This window comes from Zerene cesonia, chromosome 1 (genome assembly GCF_012273895.1).
Source record: "Zerene cesonia ecotype Mississippi chromosome 1, Zerene_cesonia_1.1, whole genome shotgun sequence".
NCBI lineage: Eukaryota > Metazoa > Arthropoda > Insecta > Lepidoptera > Pieridae > Zerene > Zerene cesonia.
This window is the reverse complement of record NC_052102.1, coordinates 11,080,379-11,092,390: the sequence shown is the minus strand read 5'-3', so window position 1 is coordinate 11,092,390 and position 12,012 is coordinate 11,080,379. Positions and strand designations below refer to the sequence as shown.

At 35.7% G+C, this 12,012-nt stretch overlaps 3 protein-coding genes across 4 annotated transcripts in view; 1 reads left to right on the top strand and 2 right to left on the bottom strand.

The window, feature by feature from the left end:
* LOC119829915 (proteolipid protein 2-like) overlaps positions 1 to 3,647 on the bottom strand; it is a 5,672-nt gene extending 2,025 nt beyond the window's left edge. Inside the window, exons 1-3 of the mRNA XM_038352638.1 lie at positions 3,216 to 3,647; positions 2,599 to 2,732; positions 1,644 to 1,910 (exon numbers count right to left, since the gene is read on the bottom strand). Coding sequence (XP_038208566.1) covers positions 1,644 to 1,910; positions 2,599 to 2,718 — 387 coding nt within the window. The 5' untranslated portion in view covers positions 2,719 to 2,732; positions 3,216 to 3,647. The remainder of the gene's footprint in view (positions 1 to 1,643; positions 1,911 to 2,598; positions 2,733 to 3,215) is intronic.
* Positions 3,648 to 4,268: 621 nt separating this feature from the next.
* On the top strand, positions 4,269 to 9,379 carry LOC119829576 (CKLF-like MARVEL transmembrane domain-containing protein 4). 2 transcript variants are annotated; one of them, XM_038352161.1, is made up of 5 exons: positions 4,269 to 4,331; positions 4,552 to 4,593; positions 5,314 to 5,461; positions 6,501 to 6,767; positions 7,156 to 9,379. In XM_038352161.1, the coding sequence occupies exons 3-5, from the start codon at positions 5,327 to 5,329 to the stop codon at positions 7,300 to 7,302; spliced, it is 549 nt and encodes a 182-aa protein (XP_038208089.1). In that variant the 5' UTR covers positions 4,269 to 4,331; positions 4,552 to 4,593; positions 5,314 to 5,326; the 3' UTR covers positions 7,303 to 9,379. The 2 variants fall into 2 exon arrangements, with proteins under 2 accessions (XP_038208089.1, XP_038208081.1); XM_038352153.1 differs by having other exon boundaries at positions 4,299 to 4,474.
* Positions 9,380 to 9,662: 283 nt separating this feature from the next.
* Positions 9,663 to 12,012, bottom strand: part of LOC119838528 (conserved oligomeric Golgi complex subunit 4) — a 7,095-nt gene continuing 4,745 nt past the window's right edge. Inside the window, exons 11-15 of the mRNA XM_038364542.1 lie at positions 11,927 to 11,984; positions 11,485 to 11,737; positions 11,174 to 11,337; positions 10,869 to 11,068; positions 9,663 to 9,762 (exon numbers count right to left, since the gene is read on the bottom strand). Coding sequence (XP_038220470.1) covers positions 9,720 to 9,762; positions 10,869 to 11,068; positions 11,174 to 11,337; positions 11,485 to 11,737; positions 11,927 to 11,984 — 718 coding nt within the window. The 3' untranslated portion in view covers positions 9,663 to 9,719. The remainder of the gene's footprint in view (positions 9,763 to 10,868; positions 11,069 to 11,173; positions 11,338 to 11,484; positions 11,738 to 11,926; positions 11,985 to 12,012) is intronic.

Genomic DNA, 12,012 nt, shown 5'->3' with positions numbered 1-12,012 from the left:
TATCGTACATCGATACTTTTGATTCGATGTTGACATCGATGTCAACATCGATGTTTTCTTAATATCGATCATCCCTACAATGTATTTTGATCTACATCTACGGAATAGGATGGCAATTTAATTTCATGTTGTTTACGACGACACTCGGATATTTTTTGACGTCCGTTAAATAGACGATTTTAAGTCTACTTGCTTATAGCATACAAATGTAAGGAATAAGCAATAGATTTAACAATATATTGTACAAATTTAATTTTTTAGTTTTATAGCATTGAAATGCTTTATAAATGAGAAATTTTTGAAAGAATAGAAAAAATTTGATCACGAGGCAGGATTCGAACCTGCGTTTCTTGCCTAATCGTAGCATACGTACGTAACTCATTTATAAAGCATTTCAATGCTATAAAACTAAAAAATTAAATTTAACAAAGGCCGCGTTCCATCGATACAATATTGTAATCATTGAAATAATGTTTCGTATTGGTTGTGATGGTTCTTAATCATCTCAATAGATGGCGTGGGGTGCCCCTTAGGCACATGAAACCGAAAGAGTAGAAGAAATTCGATTACTGTGGCAGGATCACGGGTGGCCGAGAGGCTAGGCATTGCTACGGTTAGGCAAGAAATGCAGGTTCGAATCCTGCCTCGTGATCAATTTTTTTCTATTCTTTCAAAAATTTCTCAATATATTGTACATATAATCATTTGTGATGAGATAAATAAATTATTAAATTATGGCAAAATGTACTTTTACACGACGCAACCTGCATTTTAGATCTCTGGGGACCAATTTAGGCTACTATTCCTTTGACGTGACGGCCAAATTCCACCTATTCTCGTATTTCCATCGATATTTCTGATACAAACAGTTCGAAATTTCAAAAAAATTAAGTATGATTAGGACACAAAAAAAACTAATTACAGCTGTTTATTAATATGCTATTTGATCCCTTTTAATTACTGACTAGCTGCATATACGCAAACAAGTCAATGATAGAATTTGTTTTATCAGCCCAAATCATTTATGCATAAATTCATAACGAGTGGGTGGAGATTTAGTGTCATGTGGAACAGTTTCACAGAACTGCACCGATGATAAACAAATTCCTAAAAAGGGTCAATACAAATTGTTTGAGCTCGCTTATTGAATATTAATAGCCCCACACATTTCTATTGTATTAACCTCGAAACCTGAATTGAATTATTTGTTTTTGTTCTGGTATTTACTTTCCAATTAGTATTATAAATCGGACAGTTTGTTTATTGTAAACATATATGGTAGTACAGAAAACAGAAAGTTCTAGAAAATTTATCTTTTTTTTTGCGTTGGTCACTCAATAACTCAATGAATTTTTAACAGATGTGATTATGTTTCATAGGATATTGTTGTTGTTTAGTCCCATTTTATATTTTGTGTTGATGACCTTTTTAGCAACTATTAATTATTACTGATAATATTTTACTTATCAATAACAAAATTTTTTTTTTTCAATACTTGTGTATGCTTTGATATGAATTTTGTTAGAACGCGCTAATCGCGCTAAGTATTGAATACGCACATAATCTCCGAGTGCTCCTGTCTATATATGTACCACAGACGAAGCCGGAGACGATAGATAGTATGAAATATCAATAAAACTCACCCCAGCCGCGGAATAAGCTGCAGAACCGAACGCCACCACAATGGTAGAACCAATCAAATACAAGAATGACACAACCCCACAGCCAATCATCTCTATATGCAGCCACTTTACATTGTGGTACTTCTCGATAATGTGGAATGTATAGAACAGAAGTAGTATGGCTGAGAACCAGAGCCCGAGGTGTGCTGCCACCATGAAATATACCCCTCGCCAATTTGACGAGAATGCTGATGCTTGGATGCATATGTATCCAAGGAAGTCGAGTACCTGTAAAGTGCTTTATGGTCAAACTCATAGAAATTTGTATCACATAAGGACATTATAAGGAAACAATGTCTGAAATAACAAATATAAAAATAAAAACAAACAATTGGTTGTAGCCAGAAGTTTTATGTGTACATCATCATCATCAGTCCATATATTATGTTCCCATTGCAGGGATTCAGGCCTCCTATGAGAGTTGCATAGTGTGTACACAAATTTCTCACTTAATTTTAATTTATAAACTAGCTAGTATATAGCTTGACCTCTGGCACTGTTTAGTTTAATTTGTTAGTTAATGCTCAGAAAAAAAATCAATTAACAGTGAATTTATTATTTTTGGCTTAAATTAAACAATAACCAAGATCAAAACAAAGAATCATTCAAGCTTATTTATTGCAACAATGTCAATGTTGCAATGTATAATAGGTGGACCAAACCAGGAACATGAAACTCTTTGGATCCTACTAATATTTTAAATTCGAAAGTTTGTGAGAATGTGTGTATGTTTGTTACTCTTTCATGCAAAACCTACTGAACCGATTACAATGAAATTTGGTATATAGATAGCTGGACAACTGGAATAACACACAGACAACTTTTTATACCGATATTCCTACAGGATATAGACTTACATGGGTGAACTGCGATGCGCAGCTAGTATAATATATAAAGAAAGAAAGTAAATACTCACAATAGCTACAACTTTTAAGATTCCCGGTATACTCTTGACATATGAGGTGTCCAATCTAGTCTGTGTGTTGAACACTGTATTTGAAGAACCCATTGACTGTGTGTTTGTTTGTACTGCCATTTTGCTGAATGTGTCTGCAATCATTGAGATTTGTAAGTCATACTATTTATTAATAATGATTTATGACTATGTTACTTTAATTAATTCTGACTAATTAACTGCCTTGGTCTAATTTGGTCATCAATTGATTTTTGTTTTTTAAGCACAAGATTGTTTGTGTTTATTTATTTCATAATGTTTCAGTTTATTTATTTTATAAATATATTTTTAAAATCATAAGAAAGTTATAGAAATAATCAGATACCTACTACTTTAGAGAGTCTCTATCTGTCCTGAGATTCTTACTTAAGCTGAATCATTAATTTACTTAATCACAATTAAATGTATAACACTGCTTACAATTCACTGAATTAAACAATTCACTCTTCTGCAATAAATATAATATACTGCACTACTTAATGGTAAGGGTATCAAAGATTTTTTTAAAGAAAATAGTAAATTGTTATGCCCCATACATAAATAAAATGAATTAATATAAAAATAATACAAATACTCACGTCGTAAACAGAACTAAACGTGCGAAGATGTTACAGTCCCAGTTATGCAATTATATTTAGCAATACAGTAGCATCCAGTCTGATAAGCGCACAGGATTTTTAGTCACGTTTCCTTGACACTAAATTACTAACCGATATTGCGTTAATACATCCGTGACTCATTTATTAAAATAGCAACTACAAGTGCGCAGTGATTTGTTTATAATATCCTTCGTATGCATTGAGCATCTCATTTTGATGTTGCCGCATAAATGAGCTCCCCGCGACACATCTAGGCGAAAAGTTGAATGAGGTATATGTTTAACTCATTAACTTCTGCAAAACTATTTATAATCTTTGCATGGATACAATAAGTATGACGATTATTTTGTGATGTATTTTTTAACGTTAGCCCATCGGGCTCATCTTCTGTTTGTATGGGTCCTTTTGACATTTACTGTTGACAATAACTGTCAATTTAACAATATCCTGCGGAATCTGAAATGTCAGGCGTAGAAAAAAAATTACGTACTACAAAATGTTATCAGATAAGGAGTTATTTCAAAGAGTAGTATAATAATACGGGTAAGCTATTTTGTTGGAACGACCTAAATATGAAAGCTTAATTTAGCAAAAATTACAGTGTATTACAGAAACTGCATGATAGTCTTGAAAATCAGATTGTAATTCCTCTAATTGTGTAGGCGAACGACAATATTTTATGCGAAAATATGAAAAATCTTTTTTTTTTCATGCGTGAGTGTGAAAGTACATTGGTCTATAAACGACGTTGTTTTAATAAATAATGTTGTAACATCCAAGAGGAGAGGAACCTTGTAACCATACCGCAATTGCATATTACTTGGATATTGGGTACCACATTTTAAAAACGTCTCCTGCCAAGTTAGAATTTATTTTAGTAGACGTTTTGAAGGGCTGACGAAACATTAAATCAATTTAAATTACTACTAACGAGTTTCGAGGTACAGATAATACAAAACTGTTACAGCTTTGTATCCTTGTCACCTTTGAGTTTTGAGCCTTTGCCTATCTATTGTGTTACAGTATATCAGACTCAATAATGTCAAAGCGACAACTGACAAATGTCATTTAGGCGCAATTTAACACCAATTCAATGTGGGTGTGAAAATAATATTAGAAACTTTATTATCAAAATTTTATCTAATTTGAATATTTAACCTTTATTCATTGTAAATACAAGTGTGCATTGTGTTTTTATGTGCTAAAAATAATTAATATCCTAAGAAAGTCATTAAATAGTTCGTATTATTGGATTTATATTTTTTTGCATAATTTCTATTTATGATCGTGTATTGCTCAACAATCTCTATTTTAGGTGGTGACGGCCGCGCGTGTTTATAACATTAGCAGCGACAAGGTAAGTTGTAATTAAAAATCAAGTTTTGATATGTTGTTTTTCTAAATAAGTATAGTAATTTCCTCATTATAATGTACCTATGTCTCCTCTGTCATTGCCGAAATACAGGAAACCAAAAATAAGAAAGCAACGTTTAGAAGTGAAATATTTGGTTTAACCAAGTTATTTATTCCTAAATTTTCCTGAATATAATTTTCATAGGATTTTAATTAAACAATACTATCAGTAATCACTGCTGATAACATGTGGGCGTAACATTCGATAGTTGTATTATACGCGATAAGCATTAGTGTTTTAATTTACAATACCTGTCTGCCAAATTGTAGAATAACTATAATAATAAATACACTTGTATGGAAGGTTCGGCAGATATCAATATTTACTTGGATATTCTTTTATTACCTTATTTGTCACTATAATATCATTGTTATTAATGTTTAAAGTATAGGTTTCATAAGCATGACTAATCAGTAAAAAATTAGAATATCAATTGGCTGATTGTTTTATTTGATTAAAATCTATAATTGGATAGCTTCTTACATGTCTTTTAATAAAGACGTACATGTGTTACAATATACTGAGACTTATATAGAGTAACCATGTACTTTTTAGATTATTTAGATGTATCAGGATTTGCCCACTTTAACCAATTACCATACTAATAAAAATTTTTATGCTAATATCATATACATTGAAATTAAAGTTATCACATAATTGCAGATAATAAAACAAGATGGCAGAAGCGGGGTTCCCTGGTCAGCACACTACAACAACTACAGTCACGTCCAGCACTGTAGTTAACACTAAAATAAGATTCGATCAGTCCTATATAAGAACAGTGCCGGGAATTTTGAAGATTGTGCAAATTGTAAGTGGTTATTACTCATTTATGTTACCTAAACTTTACGGTGTGTATGTTTTGTCATAATTTCGGAGATTTGAATGAAGAAAAATATCTATCTCTTGACAGTAAAGAAAAAAATGTTTTGTTATTGGTCTCATGTATACCTAATTTATAAAACATTTTACTTTTGTTGTATGCCTATAATATTGATTTGATTATGAGTCATTTGACAGATAACATAAATATATTTTATTACTTCATATACTATCATTAACATGCACTTTTAGGTGTATCATAATTAATCTACAATTATTCATTTATAGTTCTATTACAGATTATGTTGTTATAAAAGTTTTTTCAACCAGTGTTTTTTGTTTATGTCATAGCGGGCAACTGAGCTGGTGGTTCGCCTGATGGTAAGCGATCACCTCCGCCCATGAACATTCACAAATGTAGGGCCTTTGCAAATGCGCTGCCCGCTTTTTTGGGGTAAGGGAAAAGGAATGGATTAACGACTGGAAAGAAGGAATGGACTGGGACGGGTTAGGAAAAGGAAAGGGGCCTCCGGCTCCCCCACTCACCGTACGAAACATAGTGGCATGCCACTATTTCACGCTGATCTTCTGTGGGGGTGCTGTACTTCCCCGGTGCAAACTGGCCCAATTCGTGCCGAAGCGTGCTTGACTCCCACAATAAAAGTGTTAATATTTTTGTGAAATAAACTTTATGATATCAGAAAAATAAGCATATGATTATTTAGGGTAAAATATGATATTAAATTGAAATGAAATTTTGGTACTTAAATAAAGTAAACAACTATTAATAGTCAACCATCATCATTAGTCCATACATGTTTCCACTGCTGGGACACAGGCCTCCTATGGTTTCAGGCCATTATTTTTTTTTATAATAAATAGTCAAGCAATTTAAAAATTAAATCTATGAAAATGGTAAGAAAGTTTTTTTTTATTGTCACTGTTGTAAACATAATGTCTAGATATAAAATTGAAATGTTGCAATTTACAAAATGAGTTAATTCACCCGATGCGTCCCCTTTTTTCAGGCGGCAAGTCTCCTCGGCTTCATTTGCATACAGTTCTCCCACCTCAACAACGCGGGCAAGGGTGCGTTCTTCAGCTGGATATCGATGATAGCCTTTTGGTTCACTGGCATCTTGCTTGGTTTCTACCTATTCCATATAGTGGAGAAGTTCTACAAGATCCCGTGGTTGAGGATCGAGTTCTTGTTCACGGCCGTGTGGACTGTGCTGTACATGATTGCGGCGATACTGGCTGTTACGGTTGGGGACAATCCGCATTCCGCTGCTGCGGTGAGTTGGTCAAGATTTTCTATTTATTCATTTGTTATTTGATAATATAGATATAGTTAATAGCTTATTTAGCTCCTTTATAAATTTTAATGAAATGTCTATTTAATAATGACAATATTTAGTCGTTAACTGATGACAATAAGGAGGTCAAAGGATCCAGAATTTTCAGACCTATGTCTTAAATGATCTCATTGTGTATTGTCATTTTATTATAATGATAGTTTATCTCAGGAATCATTAGTTTTAACTACGGCACTAGAGATAAAATAACGCACGGTATAGAGATAAAAAAATTGCATTTCTCTATGTATAATTGAGCAATCTCACCTGCCTTCTCTCAATGAAACGCAACATTTCCACTCACGACGGGATCAATCCCTGCCGCCAGTTCTTTGGTTTCGCGGCGATGCTCGCGTACGCGATCGACGCGTTCCTCAAGCTGCGGCTGGTGCGCGCGGGCGGGCTGGCGCAGGGCGCGCGCGTCGTCTCCAAGCAGACCACCGCCGTCTCCAGCCCGCCTCGCGTCGGCTACTAGCCGCCCGCCCGGACTGCCCAGACCGCCTCGCTCCCCACCCTTCCCACCCTACCCACTCCATTCCCTCTTCTCAGTCCTTTCCTATCTCTTAGCCCTAAGCAGGGTAACATGGGGGGTGGTGATCGCTTACCATCAGGCGATCCAGCAGCTCGATTGCCCGCTATGACATAAAAAAACCTGCCTGCCTCTCAGGATGCCCTGCGTTTTAGTTTATGGGATACTGTAACCTCGTAATCGTGGTAAACATTTGTTTAGCGACAAAGTTGCTGGCAACATTGTGCGTTGCACAGTTGGAAAGGGCATTTATACAAAACTACCAACTACATTTATGCCCATCCACAGTCTTAATCAACTCTTTATCAATAAATGTTCACCGTGAAGATGAGTTTTTAGGATTGTATCCGGGGTAAAATCTATGTCTAGTTGATTAAACAAAACGTATAGTGAATATCATCACACTTAACAATGTATTGGTTAGAATATGATCTTTGTAACAATCACAATGGGCTGGAGTCATTACTTAATATAATTGGTCCTTCGAGCCGGATAGTATTATGCACTGCTAGGGTAAACGGGTTTTCGCACTCTTGGGCTATTGTTATTCATATTGAATGTTGTTTTTTTTATAATCTAATAAGATTTTCAAACCCGTTTCTATTGTTGTATGTGGGAGAACATTTGATAACACTGATCCACCAAAAACGATTTTTAATGCTATGTTATGGCTTTCTGTGTTAGACATTAAGATCACAATGCAAGAGAGATTTTGTTAATTTTTCTAGTCTTTACATTCTTTTAAGTGAAAATGTAAAGTTTACATAGTTATGTAAGTAAAAATAATATATATTTGTATATCTTTATTAACTCTAACCCAGCAATAAGTAAATGTACTTAATTAATTTTATAATCTGTATATGTATAATTATTGTAGAATAAGCACACCTGAACATAAAATTTATTTTTTATAACGTATATAAATGCATAAATAATATTTTATAATGATTGTAAAATCAAAGTGCCTTAACTAATACTAATATTCGGGTTTTATCATGATATGACACAAAACATTTTAATGAAACAGGGTTAAAAGCTCAAAGTTTGAATCTAAAAGACCATGACATGTTTTATATTACTAACATATTTTTATTTTTTTACGATTTAATTAATATCCATATTGTATTATTGGATAATTTAGTTTATGGAATAAATAATATGTAGAGAATATTAAAAATCTCTATAATTATTGCGACATTGAAAACTGGCAACAAGAAAATTCCAAACGTAAGAAATATTTTATACTTCTAATATTGTGACCCAATAAGAGTAAAATGTTTTATAAAACATTTTATTTCGTTTTCACTTATACGGATTTAATTCATATTTATAGACACTATTTGTACCTGTTTATTATATTGTCATAAATGGATATAACTTACAATACTATTTATAATTTATAAGACAAAGACACAAGAAAAAACTCATTATCATTCAATTTGTATCTTAACAACAGGATAATTTCTTTTAAAGCCACTGAAATATAAATAGTGTTGTATATTAAGTCAGTTTATTAAGAGCTATTAATGAATTTACTTTAGATTATTTTGTTAGAGATTTTTAATTGTTTTTAATATACACTAATAGTGAGTGCCTTATTAAACTAAACATGTTTTTATGAACACTTTAAAAGTCGTAATTACATCTAAACTATGCTCATTTTTATGCACAAAATTTTTTTTTAAATACCAAAAAACTTTTTTCTAAAAATCACCAAAGTTCTTGTGTTTTTGATATAAGGTACCTGGCATGATTTTTAATTATTACGTATTATAGCAAACTTCACCAATACATATGTAAAGATTTGCATATTGCACAAACTTGGCACTAGTAAATTTTTTTGTTATTTCATAGGAGAATTTGTGAGCACAAATAGATTAATAAAGTACTATAATTTACGACTACTTAATATGACTTTTTTTTTCAGACTAAAGCATTTTAACTAATTCACATATGCATTTGATACCTGCAGTATTTACGCTTTTGTTAATATTTTAAACTTTTAAATAAATTGTTAAGTATACTTGTTGTTTTATTGTGTATGTCCCCGCGTTTTTATTTACCTATTTTACCACTTATAGACAAAATAAATAAATCATATTTTTTTTAGTAGCTAGAATCTAATTTATCGTCTGTGGTGCAATAGGCAAATTTAATTAATAAAGATCTCTTAACAGCAAATGAAGCTTTGAAGATACAGTAGTATATAAAATTTCAAACCAACAAGCAAGGGGAAATTTGGAATAGTATAAGGAAGGATATAAAACACACATACAACATAAAATATACTTTATTAAAAAGTTAATTGTATAAATAATAATTATATAATGGAAGAATGATAGTCTGCTACAAATGATGGCAAGTTACCATTTTATGCGTTTTATGTCTTCCAGCTTGAAGTCCGATCTGAAATTACATAAAACAAGTTTAGTGTGATTTCTCGGTAGACTTATTTTTAAGATATTAAATTGCAGTTGTACTGAATATTTGGGAAGTTTATACTTAACCGTTGTTTGAAGGTAAAGAACAACTTGAGCATATTTATATTTTGTTTATTTTTAGCTTAAAATCAGATTGACATTGAGAACACTATATTTTTTACTTTTATTACACAACTAGCTGCGCCCCGCGGTTTCACCCGCGTAAGTCCGTATCCCGTAGGAATATCGGGATAAAAAGTGGCCTATATGTTATTCCAGATGTCCAGCTGTCTACGTACCAAATTTCATTACAATCGGTTGAGTAGTTTTTGCGTGAAAGAGTAACAAACACACAGACATCGTTACAAATTTTCGCATTTATAATAATAGTAGGATTAGTAGGATAGGATGCGTCTAAGTATTTATTTACAATATTCTCAGTCTGATAACAAACCATCCGAGGTCAAATTGACAGCAATATGGCATCATAATCTGTTTACCATCTTAAGTAATTGTATGTCACAACCTGATGTAGCTGTGAACTGCTACGAAAATCATGGTTTAAATATTGCAAACAGAGATTTATGGCTAGTCTTATATATAGATTACGTAGTACACCAGCAATTAACCTTCTTCTGTAAATACTAAATACACTTTGAAGGGCCGTATTGCATGAAACAAAAGTGTAACCGATTTAAAAATAAAACATAATCAGTGACAATATTTAAAGACTACCATAATTAATTTATTGCCACTTCTGCTAATTTTTGAAATCGAATGTTTTGTTTGTGAATGGAAACTCGGAACTAATAAACACATTTTACGGTAGTTATTCATTTCACTTTGGTTCACAAATTGGACTTATTTAACAACTCAGTAGTTATTTAATAATTTGCGTTATAATTCCTAAATCAGTGTAAATCGTGGACACCAGTTTAAAAAATTTTTTAGAAAAATTACACATGCCTGATTATGCATAAAAACATAAGTGAGTGTGCGTGTATGTGTAGGGAAGAAACGATGTCACGCATGTGTTAACATTTAACCAAGAGTTAGGTGTAAGTGCGTGTGCGTGTGCGTGTGTGCACGTACCGGCGCGCCAGCAGCTCAGCGGCGCGCGCGGGCGGCGGGCGCACGGCGGGCGGCAGCGCGGCGGCGTGCTGCGGCGCGTCCAGCGCGAGCAGCGCGGCGGCGTGCGTGAGCCGCGCGGCCCGCTCGCGCGCCGCGCCCGCCTCGCCGCCCGCCCACGCGGCCAGGCGCCGCGCGCGCCGCTCCACGCCCACGCCGCCCTCCTAAGCGTGATACACAGAGAGCATTTATAAAACCATAATCTAATGCACGACAGACGTGACACGTATAGCATACACGACACAACACCCACCCCACGCGACACGCACCTGATCATACGTGTTGGTGAGCATCTTCTTGTGCGCGCGCGCGATGAGGTCGGCCAGCAGGTCGGCCAGCAGCGCGTCGGCCGCGCCGCCCAGCCGCGCGCGCGCCGCCGCCGCCAGCGCGTCCAGCGCGCCCGCCAGCGCGCCCGCCTGCTCCTCCACCTCCTCTGCGGGGGACCGAGGGACTCGTTCATATAGGAGTGGAAGGAATTGTCTATTGAGGGTGGGGAGCGAAAAATAAAGTCCAGAATAGCTAAAAGTCGAGTAGTCAGTCAGTCATTAGCACAGCTGGTGCTTGATGTGTGGATCCTCACCGATGTCCAGGTCAGGAGCCACCACGTAGTCGGCCCAGGCGGCCAGCGCGGGCTGCAGGGCGGCCCGCAGCGCGGCGAGGCCCATCTGGGACACGCTGCGGAAGGCGGCAGCGGCGTCGGCGAACCCGGCGGCGCACGAGCGCACCTTGTCCCGCTCGCTGTCCGTGCGGCACAGCGCGTCCGCCCACTCGCACGCTTCGCTCGCGATGCGCTCCGACCACTCCGCGCCCTGCTCCGCTTCAGTCATGTGCGCCTGGTACAACGAGTTGCAAATAAAATATCGTTTACGTTAAAGTTACATTATTTTTTATTATATTAATTTATATAGTCAACCATGTTACTGCGATAAAGTCATAAGCCTTATTAACCAAGAGAGGGGAAGTGGCTAAAACAATGTTCATAAAGCAGGTCAACAAGCAGAAGCATGTCCGGGCGCACTCACAAAGTAGAGGTTGGCGTGCGCGTCGGCGTCGCGGCAGAGCGGCGCGGGCGGGGGCGGCGCGCGGGGCGCGTCGGGCGGCGGCAGCG